Source organism: Salvia splendens, chromosome 8, assembly GCF_004379255.2.
Source record: "Salvia splendens isolate huo1 chromosome 8, SspV2, whole genome shotgun sequence".
In the NCBI taxonomy this organism is placed as follows: domain Eukaryota; kingdom Viridiplantae; phylum Streptophyta; class Magnoliopsida; order Lamiales; family Lamiaceae; genus Salvia; species Salvia splendens.
The window spans coordinates 9,072,262-9,091,245 of NC_056039.1; the positions used below are offsets into that span (position 1 = coordinate 9,072,262).

Genomic DNA, 18,984 nt, shown 5'->3' on the forward strand with positions numbered 1-18,984 from the left:
TGATCTTATTGAGTGTGTGAAAGCCTTGTGTGTGCGAATCCTAACATTTATTATTGTTATTTTGTCACCTGACATTTTCTAACGATTCAAATAATAGTTTAGAATTATACAATATGAAGAGTTTGAATTTTATCACTACCAGAATATCAAATAAAGACTAATAGTTTTTCATATATATAGTGACACTATCAACTTTAATCCAATAGTATATTGTGGAGTAATATTCTTACTTAGTATTTTTAGTTAAATTATATCTTTTCAAACTACAAATATTATAGTGATAATTTTTAGTACCATAATTCAAGCTTTTTTGAGATGATATTGAATTCGTATAGTTAACTCGGTAAAATCGATTTATATTTTTTTTTGGAAGATCGCTATCTCATATACAAAGTGGAGTACAAACTTTGAAGTCTATCTGAAAAAATAAATTTGTACACTTGCTTTCGAATAAAAATAGAGACGTGCAAACAATTGGGTCAAAGAGACGTAGATCTAATCAGGATTACTCCTAATTTTTAAAGCCAAGGGCATTTCCGTCAAAAAGAAATCAAAGCCCTTGTTGAAATAAGACCCCAGCCTCAAAGGCAAGGGCATATCCGTCACCTAAAATCGTCTACGCTTTGTGGCCACAAACAGTATACCTACAAATAATGAAATTACAGAAAAATATCTAAAATCGTAATGAAAATCGGGAAATTAGTTATGCTTTGCCAGATTCAGTAGTTCATGGCCGGCACGTGCTCCCCGGTCATCCCCCACGTGATCGGTTCCACCGTCGTCGAGCTATCCAGAACAGGTTCCCGAACCAGAGCGCCTCTCTCTGTCCGTATATCCTCCCGGAGCTACGCCGTTCCGACCACGGCGGCGTACGAAGGACCGTCTTGTATCTTCGTCGGACCAGTAGAAACAGCCAGTCAGGAAACCCTTGAAGCATTATATTGTCAAGTGAGAGAGTAATATACCGTCCTCTTAGCTAATTTTGAATCACTAATTTGGTGCTCACTCATTTTTTGGGTTGTTTTTTTGTAAGGCTCGTGATGCTTACTATAGCGGCCAGCCGTTGATTGTCGATGACATGTTTGACAAAGTTGAGGTGAACTTTCTTTATAGCTTCAGTTTTTATTAGTAGTATTGTTCCTTGATTTGATTATCATGGTTGTTTAAGTGTTGATTATAAAGATGCTGTTATGACAGTTAAAACTCCGGTGGTATGGCTCCAAATGCGTTGTCAAGTATCCACGTTGCAGTCTCAGGCGCCAATCTACCTATGCCGATGCTCAGGTTATCTTTTTTTATAATGTTCTCCCTCCACTATTATCTTCTAAACGACATATTTTCGGCAAATATATCTGTAAATTGTTGTTTAGTTGCAAATAGAAGAAGACAAAGTTTCTTGTTTATTTGGTTTTATGTGAGCCTCTCTATTAAAGAGTGTAATGTTTTTACTCTCTACATCTGCCTATGTGAAACAAATTCAGCTGCTTAGAGTAGGAAACAAATACTATATTATTTTAGATTATTTCAATATCTTTGATTCCATGCTTAAGACTTGGGGTGGGCAATGTAAACACAATGGAGCAATGAGACGTCTTCAGAGCACCCACTGATTCCTTTTGGTTTACACCGATAGTTAAATAGAGAATAAATATGATAGAGCAAATATTAGATGCTATATATTCTATAAATATCTATAGCAAGACAATGTTGGGATCCCGATGATATTGTGCAATTTAGATGTGCTGAGAGAGTTCCAGACTTGACAGTGTAGTCCTGAATCCCGTGCTTCGAGTCATATCATGGCTTTGGTTGTGCAATTTTTTTGCATGTATTACTGCTAACTGTTCATGACATGAGCTCTCTTTCTCTAAATCTGATATTGAAGAACATGCATGTAGGGCAGGAAGATCCTTCACAAGTTTTTGCATTGGCGAGTGTATGGCTCTTGATCTTTGGCTTTGGTTCTTCAGCATGTCTCCTACCTATAGTATACGGCATTGCTCGAGCTTATAATGATGCGTTCAGTTCTGGATTTTCAAATATTAAGCAAGGACCTTCTCTAGCACTCCTTGCAACATTCAATGGCGTGCTCTTCATGTTGTTTGGTTCCGTGGTTGGGTACCCCATTGTGTCAGCTTCTGGTAATGAAATATGCAACAAAAAAAAAATACTCATACATTGATTCTTCAGTTTTCACCTCTGATGTTGAAGTAGTCTTTAAGACGCCGATTTGCTGTCTCATGCCTAGTATAAGTTATTTGTTTTTATTCATAATCAATCCGACTTGTTATTCTTTAATTGTAATGCTGAAACAAACTTATACTGCCTCTATGTGTTTGAAAGACCAGTTAGTATTTCTTCTGCAAATCATTTCATTCAGAGGAACTGACTCACTAATTAATATAAATAAAGTAATATAATTGACCTTATTATGGAGTATTAAATTGTGTGTTATATACAGCGTCATTGCAGATAGTAAAGACAAGTGGATGTTATTAGTATGGAAGTTAGAAATGTCTTGCTCATATAATTCACAAATACAGGTTTAAAACTTAAAACCATCAAAACAAAGTTTTCCTGTACAATGTCCTGAAACATATTTAGTTACAAATTTATATACTATTCACTACCATTTTGATTAGCTTTGGAACATTGTAAAACTGAAATTTAATATTGCTTGTCAGCTCCTCTTTGCGGTTGATGGTGAACAGTGAACTTGCTTTGGGAATATGTATTAGTCTCTTATATGTATGGGAGGCTTCCAATTCTGACCTAAGTTTCCGTTCAAACAAATCTGACTACTAACTTGTGCAGTTAGTATTATGGTGAACTTTGGATTACATGAGTTCCCTCATACTACAACTTATCAAGAAAGGCTTTAGCATTGCCATCATGTCCAGTAGGTGGCATGAAATTTTGAAATATGGAATACTCCTAAATATTGAGTAATTCATTCTCATGTGAACTTGTTGCCTCATTTGGGGCTCACTTGGGCTGATGATTATCTCTGTTGGCCATTTCCAAAAATGGCCGATTGAAATGTGTAATGAACTCAGTTTCTAGGTCACATTGCATCAGAACCCCCATTCTGAATTATACAGTTTTTTTAATTTAGATTTCATTTGTTTTCTCTTGGAAAATTACTTGTAGTTGGTGCACTTAAAGGACTCTGGAAGAATGACCTGGTGGCACTGAAAGGGGTATGCCCAAATTGTGGCGAAGAGGTTAGTGCGAAAAGTTCACGAACTGAATTTCCTGTCATATTTCCTTCTATATGAGAAGATGTGATTCCTTCCCACTGAGGTATTTTGAGCTAAAGATTGAATGTTCCATTGTTTGCAGGTATTTGCTTTTGTTAGATCTGATAGTTCCAATGATTCCCCACATAGAGCGGAATGTCATGTATGTGAAAGCTCATTGGAATTCAGAACAAAGGTTGAGGTACTTGAGTTACATATTTCTGTAAGTATATTGATGAACTCTCTTAGTTTTGAAAATGCATATAGTTAGTTTTAGTCTCAAATATATTATAAAGGTGAATTTAGTACTCCCTCCGTCCCACTCAAGATGGCCACATTCTTAAGTGGCACATGATTTTAGGAAGTGTTGTTAGGTGGAATAAAGTAGAGAGGAAAAAGGGAGTTGAATATTTTAATGAGGAGGAGGAGGAGAGAGAAGGTTATTTCCAAAATTAGAAAGTGGTCAATCAAAGGACAAACAAAAAAGGAAAGGTGGTCATCTTGAACGGGACGAAGGTAGTACGAACTAAGTACTTACAACTAACTATTAATTTTGCACTGCCAAATACAATACAATCTTGTAAAGAGCTAACATTAAGTTGGGAGTTTGTAGCTAACATTTTTGAGGAATAAATTATTTGGACAAATAATTTTGCAAGCTGCAATGACAAAATCAAAGAAAGATTGTACTATGAATATGCTGTTTTGCTACAAGGGCAAATGAGCATTTCATGTTGTTTTTTTTCTTCTTTTTGCTCATTTAACAGCTCTAATAGCACTACAGCTGGTAGTTTCTTGTTGGCAATTATCGAGTCTCAACAAGCCATTGGATATTGACTATTGACGGGAATCTCATGTATCTTTTATAATTGCAGCAATCTGTCTCAAGACCAGGTCGACAATGGGTACATGGTCGGATCTACTTAGTCCGGGGTAAACGTCAAAGATGGATGTAAGGCAAGAATTCTTCGTCTCGCAAACAGACTAAACCAGTTCGTATAGGAAGGCATTCAAATGATTGCCTTCTTCAGTTAGCAAATTATGAAAGTAATACTGAAATATTCTGATGGAGACTGAACTGCAGCGTATTTCGTAGTAAGTTTTCACAGTAAGGAATATCGCGTCCAAGATTCTGCAGGAACAGCCTAAAAAATCACATGTACTGTAAAATTAGCCTGTGTATCTTGGTGCATCTGCTTATGTATTCTTGAAATAGGATCCGTCCCAAGCGCCATGGTCTGTTATCTTCATTTCTCTTATTCTTCACTCATTTGTTGTCAACAATTATAATTGGTTGTATCCGAAAGAGAATGTAAGTTTTACCAAGTTTGTTTCCAGAGCACTTTAGTTCTTCGAAAAAAATTCAAGGTTGTGGTCTGTTATCTTCATTTCTCTTTTTATATTGTTATGAATTTCATGAATAAAACAAAGCGAAGTGTAAAAACATGAAGCAGTCCACACCAGGCAATAGAGATGAGGTAAGTAGATACCGCTGCAGCTAATACTGGAATTGATACAGTTGCAGTCGAGCAAAATCAGCAATCCATGTAATGAAAACAAATATAGAAAACAGAAGCAAATGACGAAGAAAGTTTTATCGATCAAAGAGATGCAAGTAGTATCTGCGAAACAATTTGAGGAAAGTAACCAGCCACAATGAAAGCAGAAGAAAATCTCACCCCTGACATTTAACAAGCAATGAGAAATTAGTAGAACTGCAGATTGCATCTAGAAAACCCAGTCTGGAAAATTTCATAAAATGTCTTTACCAAACTATATACTAACCAAAATCTACCATCAATTCCTTACTTGCAGAGTCGAACATTATAATATTTGGAGGAGAAGATACAAGCAAAACACCGATGACACCTGTTTTTCCCAACAAAGCTACAGCCAATATAAGGCCATCATTCAGTTAAACTGGTTTCCTGATTAGGGTTCAGTACAGCTTCCTTCAACTTTCTTATCAAGGCACCCATTTTTTTCAACTTGCACCCTCAACTCTTGAATCATGCTACTCAAATGAGCAACAAGCAAGCTAGTTTTGCGCTGTACCTCAGCTTCCACATCACCAATAGTCTTCAAATCTCCATTCTTCTGAAGGTACTCACCCAAGACACCCTCCGCATTATAATCATCAGCTCGAGCAACCCAACCATACATGCCATCTGAATGCGAAGCTGCCAAATAATCCTTCTTCCCATGATGACCAACCTCAAATTCCTTCTCAAACATAACAGCATTATAGAAACCAGACCAGTCTCTCTTAAACTCCACCACTGCACACCTACTATCAGAAAGTGGTCTGATTCTGGCAGGATCAAATCCTCTCTTGGTAAGATCAGTTTTGAGTTTGGAGATACTCTCTCCATCAAGATTTGCTACAACCCCCATCCAAGGCCACACAAACAGCACGCTCATACCGTCCTTTGGGGAAGGCTTGACAGTTAGCCCAGCAAGTTCTAGAGCCAAACCTTCCTGGTCGAGATCATTCTTCATGTATTTGACGAGACCCAAGTGCTTCCCCTTGTGCTTGATGTCCCTGTTCTGTGAGCCCTTGCCAACATCCGAGGCGTGCTGTAGAAGGTCCTTAAATGCATAAACCAGCTTCTTCTTCCCTGGGCAGAACGGGCACCTGAACAACTCATTTGAAAACTTCACTTTGTGGCTTTCAACCCTCAACTGCTTGTAGCATCGATCAACATACTCATCCAACTCTGAATCACTTATATCAGTTTCGTCTTCGGACGAGTAAGACATCTTTCACATGATGAAATTAATGGAAAGTTAGTATAGGAGAGACACATTTTGCTTAATACATCAAAATTCAAAACTGCACGTGGAGCTAAGCAAATTTTAACAGTACATATAATTAACTTCGTTATGTTGACATAAGATGACAGAATTCTATTAATAAGATCACAAGATAATTATTGCACTAGTGTTCACATTTTTTTACTCGTAACATTTTTTGCAGAGAAATTTCGGAATATAGGTTTAAATTCGCTGACCTTTCGAGATAAGGGATTCAATTCGCTTACCTTTCGAAATATGGGTCCGAGACATGCGAATTTTTCGGAATAAGGGTTTTACACATTTTTATATTTATTCTCTTCATTTTTCTTATTATTTCCCTTCCAATAATTATAGATTTACTAAACTATCCTTTAACCCATCTCTCAAAAATTTCATCTCTCAAAGATTTAATCTGTACTCATAAACTTTTTTGTTTTTGGTTTTTTAATAACTTTATGATGTCTTGATTTATACGTTTAATAAAGTAGGCTGAACATTTAAAAATGTGAATAACATCTCATATACTGATATACGTAACACTGCATGCAATTCCCAACATATGGCGTGATAACTTAGTTGTTCTAAGTCGAATACAATTGAGAATTTATAGAGAAAAAGCTTATTAACATGGCTAATTATGAGATTAAAGGATAGTTTAGTAAATCTATAATTATTGGAAGGGAAATAATAAGAAAAATGAAGAGAATAAATATAAAAAGGTGTAAAACCCTTATTCCGAAAAATTCACATGTCTCGGACCCATATTTCGAAAGGTAAGCGAATTGAATCCCTTATTTCGAAAGGTCAGCGAATTTAAACCCATATTCCGAAATTTCTCTTTTTTGCATAGCTCCAGCTAAAGCAAGAAACCTTGGTTGCTTCTAAACAAGAATTTTAAGGAAATGGAACACAAGAAAGCTTTCAAAAGAGAGACATCTCTCAGTGCGTGGTTTCTGATCTTCCTTCACGTTTTATAAGAAATTAATGGTTTCATTAAACTCTTAAGAGATGACAACGTGCAAAAATCAACAATCTGAGAAGCTAAAAAAGAATTGTACTATCTGACTACTTCGAACATAATGTCTAATAAAAAAAAGAAAACAAACGGCATACAAGCATTGTAAATAACGGGAAATGCAAATTCCTGACTGCTATAGAGGGAAGAGATTCATCCTTGATCGTGAGGGAGATAGTCAGATAGATTATTTACCTTTTGAATTCGATTCCCAGCTGTCGCAGAGAGAGAGAGTTTTCTATTGTACAGAAAGAATGGGAAAGTGATTTAGGGCTTTTGAATCCCTCGCAAACGTGGCAGTGAGGGCATCAATAACTCCGGCCCGGTTTCAGGCCCCAAGTCCCCTCCACGTCATCATTCCTCTACAGTTGCGGCCCAAGCCCCAACTGCTCTAACCATATAGGCCACAACTAATAAATGTCACTATTCACAACTTCAACATATTTAACTCGTAAATGCAATTCGTTGAACAATTGAAACTGGGAAATTGCATTGTTCATTAGAAATTAACATTACATTTCCTAGACGAAGCAAATTAAAAATACTAGAAACCCGGGCCACAACTACTACTTCTTCATTTGGGCGCGAAGGTAGGCGATCATCTCACGGTGCAACTCGAGATCGAACTCCGACATCGTCGAGGTATCCCTCGATGTCAACTCCGTCAGCTGGCTCATCCGCCATGTAATACTCATCTCCGACAAAGAGTCGGACATCTTATCCAGAGACGGATTGATCGGCGGTGACACCATGGGGGAGTTGCTCACAGTTGCCTTCCCCTTTGCTTTTCTCTTTGCCGCCTTTGTTCCCATCGGGTGGCTCTGAATGCTAGGAGAGGAGCCGAAGACGTCGTCGTCCGTCATGTTGAGGTCGATCGTCGGACCTCCTTCGCTCGAAGAGTAGTTTCCGGAGGCGGAAACTTTGGTTCTCTTCCCCGCCCCAGTTGCCGTCGGCTCGGCACTGCTGGTGTACTTCGGGCTCTTCTCGACGAGCTTCCAAACGTCGAAGTACTTGAAGACCTTCTTCCCGTCAGCGAAGAACGCCTCCTTCGCCTTCTCGACGAGGTCCGCCTCGCTGTGCCCGCTCAGCCACATCCGGACTACGTTGGCCCACTTTCCATTCCACTTGCTCATATCCGCCTGGACCCGACCCCAATGCTTGCGCAACTTCACGTAGCTACGCTCGATCGACCCTTTAGGACGCCCAGCGTTATACCTCTGAGCAATCCGCTCCCAGAAAACCTTGCCGGACTGCTGGTTGCCGATGATAGGATCTTCGGCGACGTCGATGTAGTTCCTCACAAGCCACATTGTCTCTTGCGGACTGTACTTCTTCGGCCCATCCTCCTCGCCGACCTTGCCCTTGCCCCGCCCTTGAGCGGGCTCCATCTCACTGATCTCGAACTCTTCGGTGTTGACCGGCAATGTTACGTCGACGTTGCTACCGACTCCCGGACTAGGCGTCGGCTGCGATGGTGGCGACGCCGACATGTACCAATTGTTCGAGTTAACGAACTCGTCCATCTAACGTTCATCGCTGTTGAACCACTCCATTGACGCCGAAACAAATGGTTGACGCCGAAACAAATGGTATACTAGAGGATTGAAATGGATAATGCACGTAAGAATGATGGACGATAGTCTCGTATTTATAGACACAAAATCGGGAAAAAAATTTTTAGGGACTTGCGGCCCGGCCCGAAGATCATGCAACGCTGGGCCGGGACTCGCGGGATGCGGCCCATGACGCGTTAACGCCGGCCAGGCCGGGCCGCGGGACCGTCACCGAGCCGCAAATGCAGCCCCGGGACCGGCCTTGGCCGTGACTCGCCTCCATCCAACGCTTGGGACGGGCCGGGACTCTCGATTTGCGGCTCGGCACGACACGTTATTGATGCTCTGAATGTTTCAACCCCTCTCCTCTCGACCTTCGGGATTCAACATTTATGAATTAACAATATTATTTAATCCTTTTTAGTAGGAGTATTTTTTATCCTTTCAATTTTTCATTCTAATTTTTAAATTTTTACGAGTAAATAGAGAGAATACAATAACTTCTCAAAAACTAACCACTCTATTCTACCTAAAATTAGGATCGGCAATTTTTTACATGATACGATACCTAAAATTAGGACTGACAATCTTTAACATGATACGAACATGTACAAAATTCATAGGTTTGGATCAAGTGTTATTTAGTTTGGGTCATTATTGGATGATCCAATAAGAACTTGATGATTTCAATTCGGATTAGGGTTGAGTTCAGATTATCCATCAAGAAATAAAATTATTATTTTTATTAATTTAAATATACTACAGTATTATACTTTAATTTTATATTTAGATTTAAATCGTAATAAAATTCTAATCATGTTATGACTGGTTTTAATTGTGTTATCAAATTTATCATGTTCTACTCGTTATCGTTTCTTATCGAGCTAAATTGTAGTATTTTTTAGTCTGTTTCAAATAAGATGACAAATTTCTATTTTAGAAACTCTCTATATTTCTCCAATTTATACACTCGACCACTTTTTCTCACTTTAATTAAAATATTCACATATCTTTTCCAAGCCAATTAGACACTTTTACCAATAACTCTTTGTCGGCGTTGATGATCAGCTCCGACGTGGCAAAAGCTTTTCAGCAGCAGTGCGATAAGAATTCCGGCGAAAGCGAAGGATGGAGAAGTGGGAAACCTGACGGGGTTGTCATCGTCGATGAAGATCGGCTTCATGTAGCAGCAAAGTGTTTCTGTCTGAGGCACAAAAATTTGGAGAACAAGACAGAGGTATACTCAGAGAGGGTCTTCCTGATCGAAAATGAAGTATTGGCTTAGGACTTGGGAGTATTTGGTAATTTTGAAATTTTAATGGGTTATTTTTGTTAGAAAACATAAATAAATAAAATACGTGTTAGTCAAAATTGGGTTCACTTCTGGTAAACTGAACACCTGTATTCACTTTCAATTATGTAGGCCACACCCAAGTATATCAAGCCAATATTTATTTCTCCTCAATCCCTATCAAGAAAACCGAATGCGTCCCGTGCCGGTCAAAAAATGTTTCATATAGCCAGGACGTACGGAGAGAATACTATATGAGTGTCCTGTTAGGTTGAAATTTTTTAACTTAATTGAGAATTGAGATGCATTTTCCATCACTCATTCATAACAAGTTCGAAATGTCAATTAAGGGTATTATCGTCAATAGTCTGCACATCAAATGTCAATAGCCTGCACATCAAACGTCAACAACTTATAATTGACAATTATGTGTATAGTTGACATAAATTGTATATGTAGTTGACATAAGTAATCTTTAATTTCATTTCTTCCTATTTTTCTAGGTTTTTATTATTTTTTCTTTTTTTTTCTTATTTAACATTGTACCAGTATATTTAAGTTTCTACTAAAGTCTAAAAGTACATCATAATTTTGAGATAATGTGCTAAACCGTCCAAAAAAATGGATCATATATATTTACTTAATTTAAATATTGTTTTTAAATTTTGATAAAACTTGTACTCCCTCCGTCCCAGCCTAAGTGAGAAGTATTCATTTTTTGTAAGTCCCAACCTAAGTGAGACGTTTCCTTTTTTGGCAACAGTCAACTCACTCATCTCTCATACTTTATCCTCTTAGGCCATCTGCAATGCTGTCTCTTATTCGTCCCTTAACCGTCTCTTAAATTACTATTCACGGGTCTCACTGTACTTTTTTATTTCATCTGTTAACTAAGGGACAGAACCTGCAACCCTCCATCTCTTATCTGTCCCTTAACCGTCTCTTAAATTACTATTCATTCAATTTTATTTTTTATTTTTATTTCCAACAAATTCAATTAATGAAAACACACTTCATTAAATAAAATAAAATTACAACATAAAATTCGTAAAATCCTAAAAAAATTAAAAATACATAATTTAATAATTTCCTCCGCCAAATTTTGCCCAAATGTGCTCCATTAGATCATCTTGGAGTTGGGCGTGGGCGGTAGAGTCACGTGTCCTTGCCCGAATAGACAACCGTTCTTGTATAGACGGATGCACTCCACTGCGAGACGAACTACTTGCGGTAGAGCTTCTGGGGGCTTCAGGGTCAAACCAATTTCCCGCCTCAGGTCCTTCGTCTTGGACAATCATGTCGTGCAAGATTATGCACGTATACATGATGTCAACCATACTCTCCATGAGGGCTTTGATTATGTTGAAGCGCGCTTGGAGAACCCCGAACGCCCCCTCCACATCCTTGCGAGCAGCCTTCTGCTTCTGCTAAAAAAAAGTCTGCTTTGCGTTCACAGGCTTGTTGCACGTCTTCACGAAGGTTGGCCATTTCGGGTAGATGTCGTCGGCAAGATAGTACCCTATTTTATACCGCCGGTTGTTAGCTATGAAGTTGATGGCCGACGCTTTACTATCCAAAACTTCGGCGAAGATATCGGATTGGTGGAGCACGTTTATGTCGTTGTTCGATCCGGGGACCCCGAAGTACGCATGCAGATCCATAGCCGGTAGTCGGCTACGGTCTCGAGTACAACGGTGGGTTGGGTGCCTTTGTGGCTGCTAGTGTACGACCCCTTCCACGCCACAGGGCAATTCTTCCATTGCCAGTGCATGCAATCGACGCTGCCAAGCATCCCGGGGAATCCGTGCACTTCTTCGTGAAGGTGGAGTAGAAACTTACAATCTGTCGTGCTTGGCCTCCGGAGAAATTCGTCGGTGAAGGCTGCCCGGACGCCTTTGCAGAATTAGATCAAGCACATTCTCACAGTGCTTTCTCCAATGTGGAGGTATTCGTCGAACACATCCGCCGTTTGTCCAGTCGCAAGTTGACGGATTGCCGCAGTACATTTCTGCAGCATCGTGTGGCTGGGACGGCCGACGACGTCGAACCTTTTTTGGAAGAACTCTTCCCGGGCTGCCAATGTATTTGCTATGTGGAGAAATAGCGGTTTCCGCATGCGGAAACGTCGACGGAAGTAGGTATCTCCCCAAACCGGGTTATCGTAGAAGTAGTCGGGGACTAACCTTGCGGCGGCTTCCTCCCGGTTACGATGGATGTAAGTCCGGGAGCGTCTTTGGGGCGGCGCGACTTCCTCCGCCTCCCGGCGTCGATCTTCTTCAAGTGATTCCTCCATTATTCGACGCATTTGATCATATGGATTCATTAGATCGATTAACTTTGGGGGAAGAATAAAAGAGTTGATTTGAGATGAAAATTGGAGTTGAAAGAGAGATGATTTGAGAAGAATAAATGTGTGTTTGTGTGTGAAATGAGAATGAAATAGGAGTATTTATAGAGTAAAAAAATAGGAAAACGGTCGAAAAATGGTAATATTACCGTTTTTCGAATTTTAATTTTTTTTATTATTAATTTCGAATAAAAAATGATTTATTGTGTCAGCGTGACGAAACCCACTCGCGGGGCGGCGAGTGGGCGTCACGCATGGCGCCGGAGGGCGCCACGTCGCGCACGCGCGTGGCGAGACGTCTCGCGGGCCATCTCGAAGAGACGAGTGTCTCGACGGGTTGGGGACGCGACGGGACGCTGCAACGCGTCCCGCGCGTCTCGTAACGGAGGAACGGGCTTCGAGCCACCCCCGTAACGCGTTGCGGGTGGCCTTATCTCTCTTATTGTATTATCTCTTACTTTATTCTCTTTTTCTCTTTCGTACTTTATCATCTCTCTTACTTTTCTTCTTTTTCTCTTTCTTACTTTATGTTCTTTCGTACTTTACTTTTAATAATTTAATTCACTAATGCCACTATCTAAAATCTTATGCTAAAATAGAAACGTCTTGCTTAGATCGGGACACAGGGAGAATGGGAGAGAATTAAAATGGAAAGTAGAGTCATTTAATCATAGTATATTGTAGGAGCCCAAAGTATAATCAAAGAAATTATAATTTTGTCCATAAAAAAAATGAAATACTAATAAGTGTGAAGTTTCTGGAAATGGCCTTTAATTTACCTATATAATCATATACTACTCCGTACTAGTGTAGATTACTAGCTTAATTGAGTTGCCCTTGTAAATTTATTTCATTTCCACACTAATTTTTATTCCCCCTCTACCGCTCTCTGTTCATCATAATCTCCATTCTGCCACACCGCTTGGTTGAATTTAAATATCGTCAGTACTAATTTTGACAAGTCGAAATTTTCCTTCTCGTCACGTGATCGCCTGAGTGATCGAATTAGGGTTCCCAATTTGTATTCGGTGATTTGAATTATAGTTTCGTGGAAGAAGATGGGGAGTCCGGAGAAGGGTCAGAGCTCGGGAGGGTTCTTCGCGGCCATGACGTCGGGGCTATCGGCCTTCAGCAACGCCATGCACAGATCCGTCAGCGGGTATATACGTTTACAGTTTTAACTGATCATGTTAATTCTTTCGCGATGCTACATATTTCGTCTTCTGGATTGTGAATTGTTGATTTGATTTTGTCTTTGGGTGAGTAATTGGAACTGTGGCGTGTCAACTTTGATGTTATTTTCATACTATGGCCGTGATTCTGGAATTATTGTGCTATGCGGCTTTGAGTTTATTGATTAATCGATTTTTGGACTGAGGATCAAGGAGTGTTCAATTTACCCTATTTAGACTGAGATGGATGCTTTAAACACACGTAGATCAAATACCCCCAAAAGAAACTGCACGTAAATAAAGTTTGTGATGTACTAAATGAAAAACTTTTTGGCGCATATGCATGTTTTAAGAGATGAATGCTAGCCTTACTTTATCTTTTTTTTTTGTATTGTCAAGATATGATGGTTGTCTTCTTATTCTTTCATTAATGCAATATCTATTGATGGTTATCGATTGGAAATCAGAGTTAGCAGTAAGTTATTTAAGACGAGTTCTTAGAGTAGTACTTATTAACACATGAGACCGTAATTTTTTTCCAAGCTTGGTGGTTTACATTTGCATGTTTATTCTCCCTTCTCTTTTCATAATGAGAAGTATTGATGAAAAACAATGATATGATACTCAATATGTGAATGCCGAGCTAGGACATGCTTTTATCGTAATGTTAAAAATATGGTAATGAAATTTCCATAGAAGCTCATGTTTCTGTTACCCATCCAAAATTCATTTGCAAATTTGAAATTTGATTGATACTGTAAAAAGGCCAATTCTGTCGGCATTAGGCTCCACTTTTACTCAATAAATTACGTAACCTTTGTTGTATTTCTTTCTGTTTGTGCTTCAACCCAATTTTAGAGACTACTACATATGCATGCAGAGATGGTTATTCTATCAGATAGATATCTAGAGTCCTTTTGGGGATATTTATGTACAAAAAATTATTAAAGCAATCATGTTATCTAAATCAAGGTGACTTCGATAATTATCGTTCTCTGCTTAAATTATTTATTCTTTTTCCCTTGATGGGATCTGGAAGTTATGATCTGATTTTCGAGTATATAATTTATATACCACCTCTAGAGTGCGTGCCCAGGATGGTATGCAAGTTATAAATCCTGAAGGAGGAAAAGAAGATGCAGAAGAGGAAGCTCAGAGAGGAAGATGGAAAGATGAGGTTGGTTATCTTGTGATTACCTTTGTTTCTTAACAAGGAATTTGATTCCATTCTCACCAAGTGATGTTTGTGTGAGTCCAATTATTGGATTGAATTATACTAGATGATTTCTTTTGACACAAAAATACTTGCACAGTCTTGGTTAGGTTAACTTTATGATGGTTATGTTTGTTGTGTGCGAATTAAAGCCATGATACATAGAAAGAGGATTAAATGCAAAATGATTTGTATGAAGCTCTATGAAAATTTTCTGCTGGAGACCCATAGACATCTGATGCAGACATTATGTATCCACAACAACTGATGAAGCATGTGGAACAGATTTGAGAAAACTGGCATCTTGGTTGTTGTGCTGCACAAGGTCCTCAGATCCCAGTGTGCTCAAGCTGAGCCTCATGAATACTTTCTTTTATTTGTAATAAATATGAATTCTCACATGTTAAGCATGATTGATTTCTTTCCGAATTCCAAATTTGTCTACAATATTTGTACTGATACATCTATTCTTTTCTCAAAGGAGCGAGATAGTTACTGGAAACTCATGCAAAACTATATTGGTTCTGATATTACATCAATGGTGACTCTTCCTGTCCTCATATTTGAGCCAATGACCATGCTTCAGAAAATGGCAGAGGTTTGTCTGTTTTCCTGTATGCTCTTGGTACAACTTATATAACATTCTGTTATCCCCTGATGACCAGAACTGTTGCTTTCATTGCAATTTTTATGGCAGTTAATGGAGTATTCTTACCTTTTAGATCAAGCAGATAAATGTGATGATCCCTACATGCGGATGGTGTATGCATGTAAGAATCTCGTTTCAGTGATGTCTGAATAATTTTTTACTAAAGTTTACTGTGATAAATTTAATAGTTAATATACTCATTAAATGCCAGCTTCTTGGGCTTTATCTGTTTATTATGCCTACCAACGTACTTGGAAGCCTTTCAATCCAATTCTTGGCGAGACTTATGAAATGGCTAACCACGGTGGGATTACTTTTCTATCAGAGCAGGTGAGTTGGTCCTCTATCATTCTTTCATTTAACAATCTTGTTCACCATCATGTAATTCATTTCTTCTTCACGAGTCCTGATTAATTTCTTGAAACTCTTCCACTGTTATAGTAGTGGGTATTGATATTGTTGCATACCAGGGTTGTCCATGAAAGGATCTGAGTGAACTGCCAGTTTTTCCTAGAGATATTGTTATGTCGGTGTCAGTTATAGGTTCTCTTTTGTCAACTTGTAGGTCTGCCATCACCCCCCAATGAGTGCTGGCCATGCTGAAAATGAGCATTTCGCATATGATGTGACATCTAAGCTGAGAACTAAATTTTTAGGCAACTCACTTGATGTCTACCCTGTTGGAAGGTAAAACCACTTATTTTTACTACTTGTTTATTATAAAAGTATGATGCATGTCTGTTGATGATGTAAAAATGACACATATATTTGATGCAGAACACGTGTGACTCTAAAAAGAGATGGTGTTGTTCTGGATTTGGTTCCTCCTCCTACCAAAGTCAACAACTTGATTTTTGGACGAACCTGGGTGGACTCATCAGGAGAAATGATTATGACAAATTTGACAACAGGGGACAAAGTTGTTCTATGTTTTCAACCTTGTGGTTGGTTTGGGTATGCAACATATAGTTTTCCCTTGCTTTTCACTCCTCGACCCCCAATCACTTTATTTTGTCATTCTTTCTCAACTATTTTATGGTCAGATCCTTTCCATTCAAATGGGTACATTTAGTAGTCCTCAATCATCTCATTCTTTGCCACTGATTTTTCTGGAAGAACTTGATTATGTATGCATTTTTCATTAAATGATTGTCTGGTCCTAACATTTTAGGAAGAAATTATAAGGAAATGACAATTTAATAGGATCCCACAATGTGCCAGTTTCTCTGACTTTGCAATAAAATTCTTAATTGTAGAAGCATAGAGGTAATTAATTCCAATGATGAATTATAGCTAAGCACGATCTCTCCACATAGTAAGACTCTGAGAAGACACTCACTGACAGCCCCAGAAAATATCCTTTTTATACAAGAAAGCACTTCTCTTTATTATTGATGCAACAGCAAATGGATCTACATATAAAAACATAATCTGATGTAAAGTTCCTGAAAATCATGCAGTGAATCATTTCAATGAAATAGATTATTGTGTGTGCTTGTCTATCAATCATAAAGCACCTTTTAAAAAAAAATCTGTTTGCCAATGTATCTGATGTGTATATGACCATTTTGGGTGCAGAGCTAATAGATATGAGGTAGATGGATATGTCTATAATGCTGACGAGGAACCTAAGATACTTATGACTGGAAAATGGAGTGAATCCATGTGTTATCAACCATGTGATCTGGAAGGGGAGCCTCTTCCTGGCACTGAACTCAAGGAGGTGAATATCTGATATTCCTTCTTTTTGAATCTGCTAACATAAAGCAATCTGTAATGGTGATTTATCTTTGCAATTGATGACCAAATTTTGAGATGTTAAATGTCCTAATTAAGTGACAGAATTTGATGTGGTATTTTGCTTTTTTTTTTCTTGTAATATGTACTCCATTATTTATCTTCTAGAAATTCATATGGTAATGCTTGGTGACACGAATATTCTGATGCCAAACATTGATTAGATAACCTAGTTATCTGCTGTTTGATGCATATATATACATATATATATATATATATATATACATATATATATATATATATATATATAAATATATATATATATATAAATATGTTTATAAGTGTATTTGTACTTGCTCTGGTTTGATTATAAGCTCTTGCTCTCAAGTTTAGTAGGCAGTATGCAAGTGTTTCATATATTCCCTGGACTGAAAAATTCTTAGGCATTCTAATTGATTTATATGTTGTTCCTCCTACATGTTAGATATAACAATCACGCAGTTGATATTGTTTTGCTCTTTAAATGTTCTGGACTGAGTGATTGGAAACATGTATATAGGTGTGGCATGTTGCAGATGTTCCACCAGATGACAAATTTCAGTTCACCCACTTTGCACACAAAATAAACAGCTTCAATACTGCACCCAAGAAATTGTTGGCATCAGATTCACGTTTACGCCCTGATAGGTTGGCTCTTGAGAAAGGAGACCTCTCCAAGGCTGGTGCTGCAAAAAGCAGGTCTATTTCTATTTCTTAACCCTCTCTCTGGATCTGCTAGCTAGTTTATCACTATATGTGCATTGCAGGTTGACCGTAATTGTGATTATTTGAAACAAAGTAACCAATTGAGATCCTTTAGTCTAATGTTCTATTTCCTAACATCTGAATTTTAATTGCATTCATCCATGGTCTACTACTACCAGTTTATTTAGTTGAGTGGTTGTAATGTCAAAATTGGGTCCTATAGAGTCTTATTTGATTGACAGGTTTAATATTTAATCTAATCTGGATGCGTGATATATGAAGTTATTCATTTCGATCGCACTTGAAATTGCCCAAATTCTGATGCAGCCTAAGCGCGCCTTCTGAAAATATGATTTCTTTCTATACTGTGAAATGGTTTACTTTTAGAAAATCTGCATAAGTTTGCAAAATTATATATTTCATATATGATTATTGAGGGAAGTTTCGTGTTTCCAATGGTGTGGTGCTACTGCAACATGTGATTGTCTTCTCAATGTCAGTTGCAATAAAAGTAGTTGAAAGCACAATGAATATAAAATTCTCTCCAGTGTGCCTAACTTGCAGTGCATTGCACTTGTTCAGTTTGGAGGAGAGACAGAGAGCTGAAAAGAGAAACCGAGATGCAAAGGGTGATGATTTTGTCCCAAAATGGTTTGATCGAACTGAGGAAACTGTTGCTACACCGTGGGGTGACTTGGAAGTATACCATTACAACGGCAAGTACACAGAGCATCGGAACACTGTCGACTCATCAGATGCCATTGTTAGCGAAGATGTCCAGTCAATAGAATTTAATCCGTGGCAATATGCTGATTTATCGGAATGAGGATTATGTTGCATTTGGTATATACTTTTGCTGGACAAGGTTTTGTGTGCGATAGAATTAATCCGTACTACTCCATATTTATAGTAGTGACTATGACTATTCTATTGTAGATGACCAATGTTTGGCATTTTAAGCAGTACAAATCCACCAGTTTAACTTTAAGTAAATCTTGTACTAGTAATTTCGTTGACCATATTAATATTGAATCAGGATGTGCGATGCGGTGACATTTGGTGTTAATTTTCATAATCATTTATAAATCTCATTGGGACTCCCATTTTCTTTAACTAGAATTCTTATTTGGTAGAATATGGAGAATATTCTGCTTATAATAAGCATAATAGTATAATTATCTATGGGACCACTAAGATAGTCAATTGGTTTTGGACTATACCCATCGCT

The 18,984-nt window shown here is 38.2% G+C and overlaps 3 protein-coding genes across 4 annotated transcripts; 2 read left to right on the top strand and 1 right to left on the bottom strand.

Moving 5' to 3' along the window:
• Window positions 1-629: 629 nt before the first annotated feature.
• Window positions 630-4,627, top strand: LOC121743404 (PGR5-like protein 1B, chloroplastic). 2 transcript variants are annotated; one of them, XM_042136704.1, is made up of 7 exons: window positions 630-948; window positions 1,034-1,096; window positions 1,198-1,284; window positions 1,904-2,141; window positions 3,151-3,224; window positions 3,343-3,441; window positions 4,115-4,627. In XM_042136704.1, exons 1-7 carry the CDS (start codon window positions 730-732, stop codon window positions 4,193-4,195), a joined length of 861 nt encoding a protein of 286 aa, XP_041992638.1. In that variant the 5' UTR covers window positions 630-729; the 3' UTR covers window positions 4,196-4,627. The 2 variants fall into 2 exon arrangements, with proteins under 2 accessions (XP_041992638.1, XP_041992637.1); XM_042136703.1 differs by having other exon boundaries at window positions 632-948; window positions 3,343-3,462.
• Window positions 4,628-4,819: 192 nt separating this feature from the next.
• Window positions 4,820-7,313, bottom strand: LOC121745305 (protein INVOLVED IN DE NOVO 2-like). Its single transcript, XM_042139152.1, has 2 exons — window positions 7,246-7,313; window positions 4,820-5,999 (listed from the first exon to the last, which is right to left on the bottom strand). The coding sequence occupies exon 2, from the start codon at window positions 5,997-5,999 to the stop codon at window positions 5,172-5,174; it is 828 nt and encodes a 275-aa protein (XP_041995086.1). The 5' UTR covers window positions 7,246-7,313; the 3' UTR covers window positions 4,820-5,171.
• A 5,786-nt stretch (window positions 7,314-13,099) lies between these two features.
• Window positions 13,100-18,744, top strand: LOC121744305 (oxysterol-binding protein-related protein 3C). Its single transcript, XM_042137801.1, has 10 exons — window positions 13,100-13,400; window positions 14,497-14,590; window positions 15,108-15,224; window positions 15,324-15,396; window positions 15,487-15,605; window positions 15,841-15,962; window positions 16,053-16,229; window positions 16,854-16,998; window positions 17,572-17,750; window positions 18,339-18,744. Exons 1-10 carry the CDS (start codon window positions 13,300-13,302, stop codon window positions 18,580-18,582), a joined length of 1,371 nt encoding a protein of 456 aa, XP_041993735.1. The 5' UTR covers window positions 13,100-13,299; the 3' UTR covers window positions 18,583-18,744.
• The last annotated feature ends 240 nt before the right edge of the window (window positions 18,745-18,984 follow it).